The 13068-nt window shown below is 48.9% G+C and overlaps 1 protein-coding gene across 1 annotated transcript in view; it reads left to right on the top strand.

Moving 5' to 3' along the window:
* LOC144159232 (cyclic GMP-AMP synthase-like receptor) overlaps positions 1–9432 on the top strand; it is a 37147-nt gene extending 27715 nt beyond the window's left edge. The window contains exons 8-9 of the mRNA XM_077690596.1: positions 454–582; positions 7209–9432. Of these exons, the coding sequence (XP_077546722.1) occupies positions 454–582; positions 7209–8318 (1239 nt within the window). The 3' untranslated portion in view covers positions 8319–9432. The remainder of the gene's footprint in view (positions 1–453; positions 583–7208) is intronic.
* Positions 9433–13068: the final 3636 nt, after the last annotated feature.

Here is a 13068-nt window from a genome sequence, read left to right as displayed (position 1 = left end):
TGTTTTGTTTTGTTTGAATGTCTTTCATGGCTGGAATGGAGGCTAGTTTTTTCAAACTGAACCCAGTTGTATTTTGTCTTCGTAGGGTTCGTAGTATTGGGAAATATAAAGATTACAGTTTTATGACCAACACTGTTTTGTCTATTGTTTGACCAACAATGGCTAATTATATCTAATTATCTTGGGAACTAATTGACTTACTGAAAAAATAATGGCATATTTGAAATTAGTGCGTAAAACAGCAAGACCGGCAGGTTTCACAAAGTTGTTTTAAGACCAATGTCACCCTTAATGGAATGATCACACCGTTCGTAGCCGTCCTGGCTTTTGTCGGACAACAAGCAGTGCCTTCCTTATTTTATGAATCCACGATCCTTAAGTGTTCGAGTTGTGTGTTCACATTCAGAACCAGAGGGTGAGGCTTACGTGAAGACGTGCGGCTATGCACTGCAGGCCCTGAGGGACGCCTACAAGTGGCCGCTGTCTTCTTACGCCATCAAGACGGTCGTGGTGCGACACCGACTGAACAAGCCCAACAAGTCGGACTGGGAGAACGAGCACCAGTGGACTCTGCTGCTGGAGGTGGGCTGCCATTGCGAGGAGCCGGTCAGGGAATGCAATTTCCGGATATTTGTATTCTTATTTTATGAACAGGAAAACACAAGTGCATGCTGGTTAAGGTTGTGATACAGATAAGATGAATATTTGGAGTGTAATCTTGTCTTTTCCTGCCACCGCGGTCACAAAACAGGTATAATACTGCCCAACTTGACTCGCAGCACGCAAGTGGCAGCCAGAGCTGCTCTTTGGGCACTTGTGGCGCCACACAGTGAGGCATTAAAGAAATAGAGAGGGAGTCAGCTCTTCCGATAATCACCAGCACCCGCATGGGTTCGACTGCTTGTGATCTGCTGAATGCACAACGTGCACCTAATGTAGCCATTTCAGAAACATTTACACTTCAACCTCGTTATAACAAAGTTGAAGGGGCACCGTGATTTGCTTGTGTTTCGTCATAGCCGTAGCAGGCATTTACTGCAAGTATTGTGCACCGTACTTACCCAAAACAAATAACAGGAGAAATTGGATTTCGCTGCATGGTGGTGTGCAACAAAATAACGGCATTCCAGAGATAAAAAGGAAAAGTCCCCCCTCCAGGTCCCCCCTCCAGGTGGAATGACCATTGTCCTATCCTCTTCAGGATTTTGAGTGGGGCACCAAAGCTAGGGGTGCCTTTGTTTACAGGCACAGGACGTTTCACCTGCTCATAAGCTCCCGCCTTAATTAAGCCTGGGCTCCCTGGCTGCTCTTCGCTTGTCTGGATAGCCTTACTTTGTTGGTATTCCTTCGCACGACGCCGAAGTCTATTCAGTTCCCGGGCAGGATGGGGTGGGGGGCCAATAACATCTAACGATGTCCTCATGTGGTGGCCATGAAGCAACACTGCTGGGGAGAGGCCAGTGGTGCTGGGGGGTGTGGCCTGGTAGATACGCAAGTACTCTGTAACGGTGGCCTCGATCGATCGCTGCTCCAAGAGACCTACCGTAAAATTCCGAGCAAGCGCCCCCCCCTCAGCAACGCGGAATTACCGGCAAAGTGAAAGGGGGGGCGCTATCCCGGAACGGTACCAAAATTCAAGATGGCGGCGACAATTGTTTTTACGGAAAAAAAAACGCAGTGCGCTTGGTTTTAAACTTTCATTAGGAAGATGAACTTTATTACGCAAAAGATGTTACTGTTAGTAGTTACTTTGGAAACCATTGGAAAACTTAGCAGCAAAAAAAAAAAGTTTGCAGCACTCTGCTGCCTCAGTGTTCGGGTGCCACGGCTTGATCTTACTGCTGTTCGTCACTTTCGAAACCATCGAAAGGCTCCTCAGAGTCTCTAGCCAAAAGCAGTTCAGCGCACTCGTCTTCCAGTCCACCCCGGTCTTCTGCCACCACGGCTCCAACATCTGCCAGCCCGCCGTGCAGGTCGCCGTCCTCGGAGCCATCGATTGCGTTTGCAATGCCGCACCCCTTGAAGCAGCGCGCCACAAGGACCTGCTGCCGCGACGGCTTCTTAAAGTTGCCTTTTGACGTCATTTCGCCATCGGAGGAAGTTCGCGGAAGTCTGAAAGGCGCTTAATGCCTCCGCAGATTCCTCGGGCGTCCTCTGGCTCTCGTTCATGGCGCGGCAGATTGCAACGCCGAACCGCTGCTTCCAAACCTGCTTATGTAGTGGCTGGAAGCTACAAAGTTACCTAACTGCATGCTGTTTGCTATTTTCACAGCCTCTTCAGACAGCAGCCGGTTGCTAACGGCGCGTCCCGTGCTTCTTTCGCGCTCTAAGAACTCGAACAGCGTATCGTCCACGTACTCGCTGAACACTGGGGCGCCATTGCTTAGCTTCCGTCGAAGTTTTGCTTTTCCGAAGTTTTGCTGCAAGAGATTGTCGAAATTCTTCACGTATGCGCTTTCGGTCGAGCTTGAACTGTCGAGAGGTCTGGTGCACGTTTTTCCCGTGCTCTCGGTGACATCGGATCACCTCGATTTTCTTTGCAACTGTGTAGGAATGCATTACCTACCACTGCCAAAACAAAGAAACAAATTGCGTGTAGCGTTCGGTTGAAGCAGATTGGATTGGATTCTTAGACTGGCTCCAGCAAGCCAGTGTTGCCTGCACGTGGTGCGTGATAACTGCGTGGAGGGAGGGGGGGAGCTTTCCCGGAATGGCGCGGAAATTTGAAATTAGCACTGAAGTGGTGGGGGGGCGCTTGCACGGGTGGGGGCGTTTGCTCGGAATTTTACGGTAGTTGTATATACGATTCCAGGACTCTGTTGAGTCTTTGAACCAAGCCACTGGCTTGCAGGCGGTAAACTAAGGAGAAAAAATGCTTAAGGCCCCTATCTGTCAGGAAGCACCCGAATTCACTCAACGTGATCTGAGACCAGTTTCGTAGGGTAACCCTCTTGTGCAATGACGGGCAGCACGTGACGTCGCTGCAGAACGCAATCTCCAGCCATCAGGAGTAGTTCACCACCACGATGACAGACCGACAGTCACCCGGTGCACATTCAAAGGGGCCTATAATGTCTATCGACACTTTGTCCCAAGGCCTGTGAGGAAGCGGGACTGGCTGGAGTGGTGCTTGCGAGCTCGAGCTTGACACTCTTGTCTGAGGCTTGGCAAACCGTGAAGCTTCGGATGGCGGTCTCAACCTGCTTGTCGAGGCACGGCCACTAGTGCTTCTCCCTGATGCGCCGCTTAGTCTTAACAATCCGCAGGTGGGACTCAGGCCCTAACCGGATGAAAGTATCTGTTAGCTTGGCAGGCACCACAACACGGTCTGTGCTACTACTGAGAACTCGTCTCGTACTTCGTAGTGCAATGCCAATTCTGTGGAAAGCTTTTTCCGCATTGGCCACGGTGACTGGACAAGTGCATGACCTGGCGTAGTATGTCATCCTTGGCGGTAGTAACCTGAAGGTGATCTCAATGTACAGACGATGTAACTAAACACACGACCTCTTCGTTCACCTCTAAGCAACCCTCTTTGTCTGGGACTGGGAGTCTGGACAGGGCATCCGCTACTTGATTGTGCGCTCCGCTGCGGTGCTGTATTTTTAAGTTGTAGTGAAGCAGCCGTGCGGTCCACCTTGTGATATGAAGCGGTTGCTGTCCTGTGCTCCAAGACGAAAGCACGGCGACCAGAGCCTGGTGGTTCGTTACAGGGTCCACACATGGGGACCGTCCACTTGCTGCAGTACGGTACCGAGACCGTACGCAGAGGCATCCGTTGCAACAGTGACGGGCAGCGTCTGGTCAAACATTCTGAGGACCATGTAGGATGCTAGAAGTCTTTTCACTGTTGCGAAACTTTCTTTGGCAGTGTCGTCTCAGTTGAAGTGTACGTCTTTGCGAAGTAGACGGCGCATTGGCTCTACTTCCTCTGCCAGTCACGGCACGAACTTAGAATAGTGTTCAACCAGCCGCAAGGAAGAGCGTTGCGTGGCAGCATCTTTCGGCGCGGGAGCATTAATGATCACATCAACCTTGGCTTGGAGCTGTGCTATGACCTCTGCACTGACATGGTGCCCCAAGAACGACAGCTCCGCTGTGTTGAAGGCGCATTTTTTGTTGAGCTTCAGTCCAGCTACTGAAATTTGTTCGAGTGCTTGCTCCAGGTTTTGCCCATGTTCCCTCTCATTGTGCCACAAATGACTACGACGTCCAAGTAGCACAAGACCCCTTTGCAGCTTTCAAGAATTTGCGTCATGATCTGCTGGAATGCAGCTGGTTCTGATGTCAACCCAAAGCAGGCTCTTTCGAATCCAGAAAGGCCTTCATGTGTTAAAAATGCCGTTAGGTCCCTGCCTTCTGGGTGGAGTACAACCTGGTAGTAGGTCGAAGCCAGGTCTACCTTGGAAAAGCAGCGTGCTCCGTTGAGAGCATGAAGCAGCTGCTCCACATGAGGAAAAGGGAAGTTGTCTGCTACTGCAGCTTTTTTTTGGGTTCCCGGGGATCGACACACAGTCGATTGCTACCATCTGCTTTGCGGGCTGCTACAATCAGAGAGACCCACTCTGAGGCATTGATTCTCTCAATGACATCGACTGCATGTAGGTTCTTGATCTCGTCGGAGACTGCCTGGCGGGCTGAAAATGGTAGGGGCCTCAGCTTTTGCACAACGGGTACTACGACAGAGGTTTATGTTGCATGTCTGACAATTTCCAGGCCAGGCAAAAACAAGTGACCAAACTTAGTCCAGAGTGTTGGCAGCATACCAAACTTGGGAGGGCTGAGGGACCCTTTAGGCGCTTGGTTTTGAGGACGAAGGCCTGGGCTTGTAAGCAGGGCTTCTGGGCATCCCTCTGTGGACATGTGCAGGCAGCGGAATTCTTCTCCCATGATGCGAAGTCCGAGGGCTTGAACAGCGTCCAGGCCAAGGAGGGATGTCCCACATGGTGAAACTTGAAAAATTATCACTGCTTCTTTCCCCTTGTGCAAGACTAGAGCGTGAAATTCCCAAGGTTTCCAAAGGTTCCCACAGGAAGGTTCCCGAGAACGGGAATCTTCCTGCATGAGAAATCCAACAGGGTGAGACGGAAACTACTCAGCGGGGTTGGATAGCCGAACAGGCTTCGGAATTGGTACTCCCCTATATTTGACATGGCCGATCCTGTCTCAACCAGGAACTTCAAGGTACGCAACAGTGTATAGTCTTTCGTTTTCGTTTCTCGCCTGGCGCATTCGTAACTCTCGTATCACACGCGCAGCACGATAAATGCTAAGGCTTAAGCACTAAAAAGAAACCATGCACACAACCTTAACAACGCAGCTCCCGCAGCGCACGTTGGTGAATGATGAGGCGAGTGCCGGCAAACGTGCCTTGGCCGTGCGTGCCGCGTGCTTTGGCTGCGTGCCATGTGCAGCGAGAGGAAGGCGAGAATGGCCGCGTGGGCGTAGTGGACGCGTGGCGCGCTGTCCATCCAGCTTTGCACACGTTGCTGGAGGATGCATGGCGGGAGTTTTGAACTGCTAAATACAGCTGTCGCGTTGCGCACCATTTCAGATTCGCGTTGTGCACTGTCGAGAAGTTGGCTCAACATTTTTTTTTTTCTCATGAAATCTGTTCGTTACATCCCATAACGAACACATTTTACCTCGTTAAAACGAGGTATTAAATAGATCGATTTCTATGGAGACTTTCTAAGGGGATTAGTTGCTCGTTATATCCATTATTTCGTTATAGCCATCTCATTATAACGGGGTTTAACTGTAAATAGTGTTGTAAGCACTCGTTAAAACGAGAGTTATTTATTGTGTCTGCTTCACGTTCGTGCAATGTTTCCCGCAGTCAAATGCGCCATTTCTGGCCTTATTTTGTCACTGTAGCCACACTACTGAAGTTAGGGGGCTTACCGTGCAAGTTGGAATATCGGTCGAGCCAGACAATAGGTCGACCTGCTTACCTTGCGGCCGAGAAAGGGGGGAAACAAATTAGGTATACAGCGTCATTTTATTGAAACTATAAGCACTTGTTTAGAGCTGTCTGAAATCTTGCAGAAACATGGCAAGTCGTCCTCAGTGCAGTCCGGGGAATCGCTGATGGAGCACTTATACATTCACAAGACTGTGTCATCAGGGAGTGAGCACCAAGCATGGGACACCCATGTGCAGACCATCACGAGGGGCGGTCGTGCAGGCGGCCAGCAGGCGTCTTGGGGTTGTTGCCAGATAGTCATTCAAATCAACATCGCATGATGCTCGCGGACAAAAGTCGCCGCTTTGTCCCTTTGTTCCGAGTGCACAGCGCGGCGCCCACGAAACGAGGTCTTCCGAGCGTTGCATACTGAGAGCTGTCCCTGCAGCTTACCCCAGTAGTTTACACTCTTTTTGGTGACAGTGATCTGGTGCTAGACGGGCATGTTGCCGTTGCTTGAGCATAGTAATATGACGTTTCTTTTAAGTGCTGTGATGAACTGGTGCCAAATGGCGGAACTTATCTCGCGCAAGAAGAAGACAGCATGCACATACTCACTGACAGCAACAACAACAAAAAAAAAGATGGCGGACGTCTCATTGATCTCGTTGGTGATGGTGCGTTTGCGGTTCAGACGGGCCTATTGGGCTGCCTGGTTGCCAGATGACAACTAATATTAAGCCAATGATTGGTATACAGGTCGAGGGGTGACTTTTCAGCTAATATTTTGGTAGAAGTCTATACCTATATTCCGACTTGTACGATAAGTTTTTTTGAGCATTGAAAACGTGTGATAGAAGGTCCGCAGTTCGTGGTGCAATAGCAGCAAGTAAACCCCTACACGTCAATTTTCGAGCAGCCGTACTTTTGCCGATTTGATCTATATCAGCCCCGTTTGAACGCTGTGCACTCGGCAAGACAGCTGGAAGCAGAACCCACGGGGGATGCCGTTCATTACTGAATGAGCTGACCTCCTCTCCCTTTAGTTCTCGAACGCTCTGCTGCGCGGTGTTACAAGCACCTGAGGAGCAGCTTCGGCCACCACTTGTGTGTTGCGAGTCAAATCGAGCACGATGGCACACATATGGCATCCTACACAGGATCCAAAAACGACGTGCCATTTGAAGTAGCTAATTGATGTTTTGCATATCAGAATGCCGGAGAGAATCTCAAAATATTGACGTACACGTGCAATCGATTTCATGTGCAATCAACCTTCATGTTCTTCCATGCTCTTCTCCAGGTTCTAGAGAGACTGATGAAAGAACTGCAAAGCGACTCTGGTATCTGCTACCTCTTCGATGAAAAGCTGAACCTTGTTCACGACCTAAAGCCGGTCACAAGAGAGAACATCGCGAGATGCCTGAAGAAGCAGGTCTTGAACAAGTTGTGCCAGAGTCCAGAAAACACACCAGAGGTCTTTAAAATTCAGGCAGCAACCCCCAAACTGACGTCTTCCCCTCTGGTGGCTGACTGTAAGACGCCAGACACGCCGACAAGCTTTTCGCCGCTTAGTGGTGACGTCACCCCCGATCAAGTGGATGCCTGCCGACCGGTTGAGGAGAACCGGAACTTTGCCAGAAGCCTCTTCAACAGCGTTGCTGAAGCCTCTTCAGATAGTGAGCTCGAAAGCTCTCACTTGAATGGAGGGGCAGTCGCAGCCAACGGAAGTCTCCTTGATGGCGCATCCCCAAACTCTTCAGATTGTGTATCTGAAGCCTCTTTTGCAGACGAAGCGGGCGTTAAGTCTGGTGAAAATCGCATTGACAAAGCCACCCAAAGGGCTTTGGATTTTGCAGAAAAAGTGGGGAAGCCTCCGTTCGACGAAGTCACCCAAAGCTCTTTCGATCGCACATTCGAAGGCTCTTTTGCAGATGAACTGACGGCTATGTCCGGAGAGAGTGGTTTCAATGAGGTCTCCCAAAGCTGTTCAGAAATTGTGTCTTTCAGCCACCCCGTGGATGAACCAAATATTGTAATTGGGCAGCAGCTGCAGTTTCCAGTTTCCGACAGTAGTGGCGATAACATCGGGAGCGAAGTCCCTGACATCGAGGTCACTTTGTCCATTTCAGGAAGCGACGGCCGGATGCTTGCCGAGGCCACCTGCTCCACAGGCAGCTGTCGTAAACTTGAACTGAAAGTTCCGAAGTCGAAGCTGCTGAGTTGCGCAGAGGCAGCTTCGTTGGTCGTGACACAGCGTTTCAAGTCCCCTGGCGGGTCGTCGACATTCGATGCGCTGGTGTCGTTGATGACAAGTGCGGGGCGGCAGCTAGCGCAAGTGAGCTTAAGCATGCACGTGGTTTGTGGGGTTCACGAATGCCACCTGCGTGTGCCTATGCCTGTGTTGGAATGACGTCAAACCCGCCGCTGTGGCTCAGTGGCTAAGGCGTTGTGCTGCTGAGCACGAGGTCGCGGGTTCGATTCCCGGCCGCGGCGGCCGCTTTTCTGATGGAGGCGAAAAGCAAAAACGTTTGTGTTCGAGATTTCGGCGCACGTTAAAGATCCCCAGGTGGTCAAAATTAATCCGGAGCCCTCCACTACGGCGAACTTCATCGCCTGTGCTGCGTCGGCGCGTTAAACCCTATAATCAATCAATCAGTCAATCAAAGAAGGGAAATGAGCAATCAGGCCACATAAGGGAGTGGCTGAAAATCATTCCGCAAGAATGAACACATCCATGCCACCGCGAATCAGCACCAAACAGCACGAACCACTTACAAAGAGGTCCAACTTAAGTGCAGTGCCCTGGCAGTGAGCACACAGTCACTCCGCCACATCACTGCCCTCCCTGACTTCTTGCTCTCTTTGAACCCCTACACTCCACAGCCCTCCGCATCATCAAACGTACCTGCAGATCTGTTGGCAACGAGACCTTTGGCACCGCTCTCACCGCATGCTGTGGACATTTGTTCACGCACGACATCCTGGCAGCTGCCGTGCCTGTGAGTGAGGTATGGCCATCAGCAAGGAGGCTGCCCTGATGGGGAGTGCACATGCCACTGGAAGTGCTGCCCTGCTTCTCAACAAATTGCAGCGACCAAGAACTTGCACCACGTGCCTCCGGGACTTTTCTGGGCAGCACATTACGGACTCGCTTGCGCTCTGTCTTTGCTATCGCCGCCATCACGAGACAACACTGGATTGGCATACCGTAGTCAAGTTGCTCCTCCCTTGGCCTCCAAAGCTCAGGAACGTCTGGTCGTGCAGTCTCATCCATGCAGTCTCATCGCCTTCAGTGCCTTCGTCACCCCGAGGGGCTGTGCCCAGGTCTCAGTGCACTGTGCAGATAACACTGCCTGTTGTGAGTTTACTCCTGTGGGGATACTCGGCCAACAAGTCAGTAAAACCAAAGTGGCCTTAGCTGCGGACCTTCGCGTCGCAGTCTCATATGCTTAATGCTCTGTTCCCTTTTCCCCTACCCCAGTGTGTGCTTCTGCCACCCGTAATAAAGTTCTTTTCGTTTGATTCGAGGTTGTTTCATGCCTTATGTCGAAATGCTGCACACGCTCACCTATGGGCAACCATTTCTCATTTCCTGGTACTAGGAATACCCTGACGAATTGACTTGATGCCCTCCATTAGGGACGACTGTTTAGCCTCCGCTGCCCACTCAGATTCTTTCCTTTTATATTGTTTTCCTTTCCCTATTTCACCCACTTCTCCTCCCTGCTTCATCCAATCCCACAAACCTCACCTTTTTACCTACCATTATCCTTTTGGCCTCGTTTTTCCTTTCCACGTGCAATCTGTTGGGGCAGCGCCTTACACCTCCAGGAGATTTAGTGTGGGCACAAAGGTGGCAAATACGAATTTTTCGCTCATGGTCAATGCCGCCGGTGCCACCTGCTCTGTGGGCCATGGGGCCCTTAATGCTACACGTTAAAGCACGCCTAAGAAAAAAAAATAAAACCAACAACAGAGGACCGTTGGGGCATTCGCCAAGTCGTGTGTAAAAGCGGCACTCCGTCATTTCAGCAGCAGCGCTGATGGCCCTGTGGCGTTCGGCTGGACACTACTGCTTTTGAATTCATGAATCGTAAGTGCATTGGCATCCTCGAAGTTTTAGTTTATTTTTACCTTTTGTTTCGTCTTACTTTGGCACCCTTTCAACCCAAACAGGTTGACGCTGTTCTTTTTATAATTAGGATTCGCCGCATCCAAAACTACATCCAACTCCAATAGCATCCTGGCTACCAACAACCAGTTTCAAATTACCCACTCTCACCTCTAGTTTGCCAGCATGGTATTCACAAAAAATGATAGTGCAGGACAAACAAAACACGGGAAAGATGGACAACAGTAGTGATCCTGTTCGTTTTTCCTGTATTTTGTCCGTTCTGCACTAACATTTTTGTGCGGGTATTGCATAAATGTTGCAGTTTGTTCACTGTAAAATGCCTATTTTCTGAGATGGACATAGAGGCATATGTACCAATACTTCAGGAGTAATCTTAATTCTCCGCTGTTCATCAAAATATGACACTTGTACATGGCCTTAGAAGAAACACAAAAATATGTGCTCCCAACAAAATTAGTGTGTGCTTATTTTATTTGATGTACACAGGTCAAAGTTGGACGCACATTATGGCTTTTTGCAAGACACAACTTTCTCTTATAAGTGATCCCTATATGTGAGCTGCACCGCAAAGCAGATTTAAGCTCCCTGTGCAAGTGACACGGTTAAACATTAGTTTGAAGTGGGTTCATAGTGAACAAGTGTAAAATAAAGGGATAAGGTCTAAAAAAACAAAGTCAACACAATTCCTAGCAGAAATCAGCAGCAACCAAAGGTTGTGCATGAATGCTGAAAGCGTATTCACCAGTGTTGCGGAATTGCCACTCCGGAATAGGAATGACTCCGGATTCATTCCACCTTTTGGAGATGCCGGAATGGAAATGGAATGAGGACAACACTTGGAGGAATGGAATGGGAGTGGAATTAAGCGCCTCTTGCCCGGAATTGAATGGGAATGGAATGGGGATTTTTAGACGACGGCATCACCATTGCTGGGCATCCCGGGTACCTAATTAGTCTGTGGTGACGACTGCGTCGGTATATCTCAAAGGGAGCACCGGCTTCGAAAACGAGATTGTGTACACGCCATCTCGAGTAAGTGAATCCGCGAAGCCTGTTACAGCGCGTGGGGAAGTGAACTTCGAGCGGCGCAAGTGCGCCTGGCCTGTGGAACCGTTAGGTCGGCTCTTCGTGCTTCGGCAGGCCTTTTGAGGCGAGCTTTTTCTGTACAACTATCTGTGGCGTGAATGGCAGACCGGCATATCTCTCAGTGGCAGGCGCCGTGTGGTTAGGCTAGGTGGCTGCAGTTGCTGTTGTGAAAGGTTCTTTGGAGTGAAGGCTGCAGTTGCTGTTGCTGTACGGCTTGAATTCTGGCTGCCTTGTCGTCTGCTACCTGTTGAGTTGGACACTTGGGAAAGTGAGCGGCACGGTCCCTGCACTGTCAGTATAGGGTTGTATTTGGTATGCCTATTCTGTACACGTGAATTCGGTGTGCCATACTCCACCTCCAGGTTCTCATGCTCTGTTTCAAGTGGCATTGACGTGGGGATGGCGCACTGGATGACTCCACGTGTGTTTGCCGCGCGTTTCTTGGTATGCCCGAATTCCGCACAGTTGGCCATGATTATTTATGACCAGAAAGGCTAAATTTTGGCTTTGGCTGAGGACCGGTAAGTGTCGACGGCCAATGCGTTCTGGTTGGCACGCACACACCTGTCTATAACAATGAGTTCAGCTTCAACTTGTCACCTCTGAAAACAGCAAGCATAAACTATTTACAAATACACACAATACAAAAGCGGTGGGCTTCAGACTTCAGAATGCCGCAGTAGTTTTCTACAAATCTTTGTTTACAAATCTTTACAAATGTGTTTACGAACATTTTTTAGAAAAAGTATTCTTTGGTTTATGACAGGATTTTCTTCTCTAGTGACGCGCCACTGTTGTCGAGGCTATATACTCTTGGCTGCTGAATGAGCTCCCGAACCTCAGTTAGCCGCTAAATGTCATTCGCCTCAAATTTCATTCGGTATTCTCGTGCAGCGCCGAATTATTGACATTTAGAGCGAATGGCATTTGCTCTAAATGTCATTAGATCTGCTGTGTGACAGGGGTAAAGTTCTCAAACTCGAAGTTGCCGCTGTACCTCATCACTGTAGCCGGATGTTACCCCGCTTGAGTTACTGGGAATTTTTTTAACATAGCATAGTTAAATGTTTTGATCCGATTAACCGGCTAGCTTTAATCTTAATTAATCAATTAATTGGTAGCATTGGTTTCAAAAGAAAAATGACCAAAAATAATATTTTAATGATATCCATACAACAATAATAATAATAATAATAATGAAATGCTTCTCCGCCCTATCAGTTTTAATCGCTATCATCTCTGAGCATACTTGCATTGTTTTCTGTTGAAACGTCAGGCGGGTCATTTGAACACAAATATGGTCCTCAACACGCACACAATTTCAATGTGGCACACCTGTTTCGGTTTGCTTACATGACTTCAACCAACTAAAAAATTAATCGCAACTAAAGCATTAATCGGAAAGTTGATCGATCAATCACCCACTCCTAATACATAGTCCATTCAAAAGCACCACATAACATTCAACGAGCCGCAATTTGTGCCTTTCGTAATTTGCACTGGGGACAAAAATTAAAATTTGTCACAATATGCTGCAAACACCTCAAACACAGGACTGTAAAAGGGATCACCAGCACTTTCTTTTCAGTGGGTGTGTTGATAATAGCTGAATTGTTTTTGTACCACCTTCACCAGTTATAAGGGGACAGTGCATTCCCATTAGGTGAAGCAAAAGTCACTGAATGAAGATATTTACTTGCTCTAAGGGCACTGCATGCAGTTTTTGTTTCTCTTCTGATAAAGCCTTTGCACTTTATTGAGCATATATGAGCCACACCTCCATGCATGATAGTTTTGATATAGATACAGTGCTGTTACCTAACTCGGTGCTTGTGATGTCGGCTCAGAAAAAAACTTAACTGAAACGAACATTGAAGCCAACTTGTGTTCTGAGGCCCTGTTGCACCCAACACTGACTCTTTTTTTTTTTTTATTCAGG

This window comes from Haemaphysalis longicornis, unplaced genomic scaffold, assembly GCF_048455015.1.
Source record: "Haemaphysalis longicornis isolate Haplotype H1 unplaced genomic scaffold, Haemaphysalis longicornis Haplotype H1 scaffold_10, whole genome shotgun sequence".
Classification (NCBI taxonomy): domain Eukaryota; kingdom Metazoa; phylum Arthropoda; class Arachnida; order Ixodida; family Ixodidae; genus Haemaphysalis; species Haemaphysalis longicornis.
The sequence above is the reverse complement of the archived record's forward strand: the minus strand, read 5'-3'. Positions and strand labels throughout refer to the sequence as shown.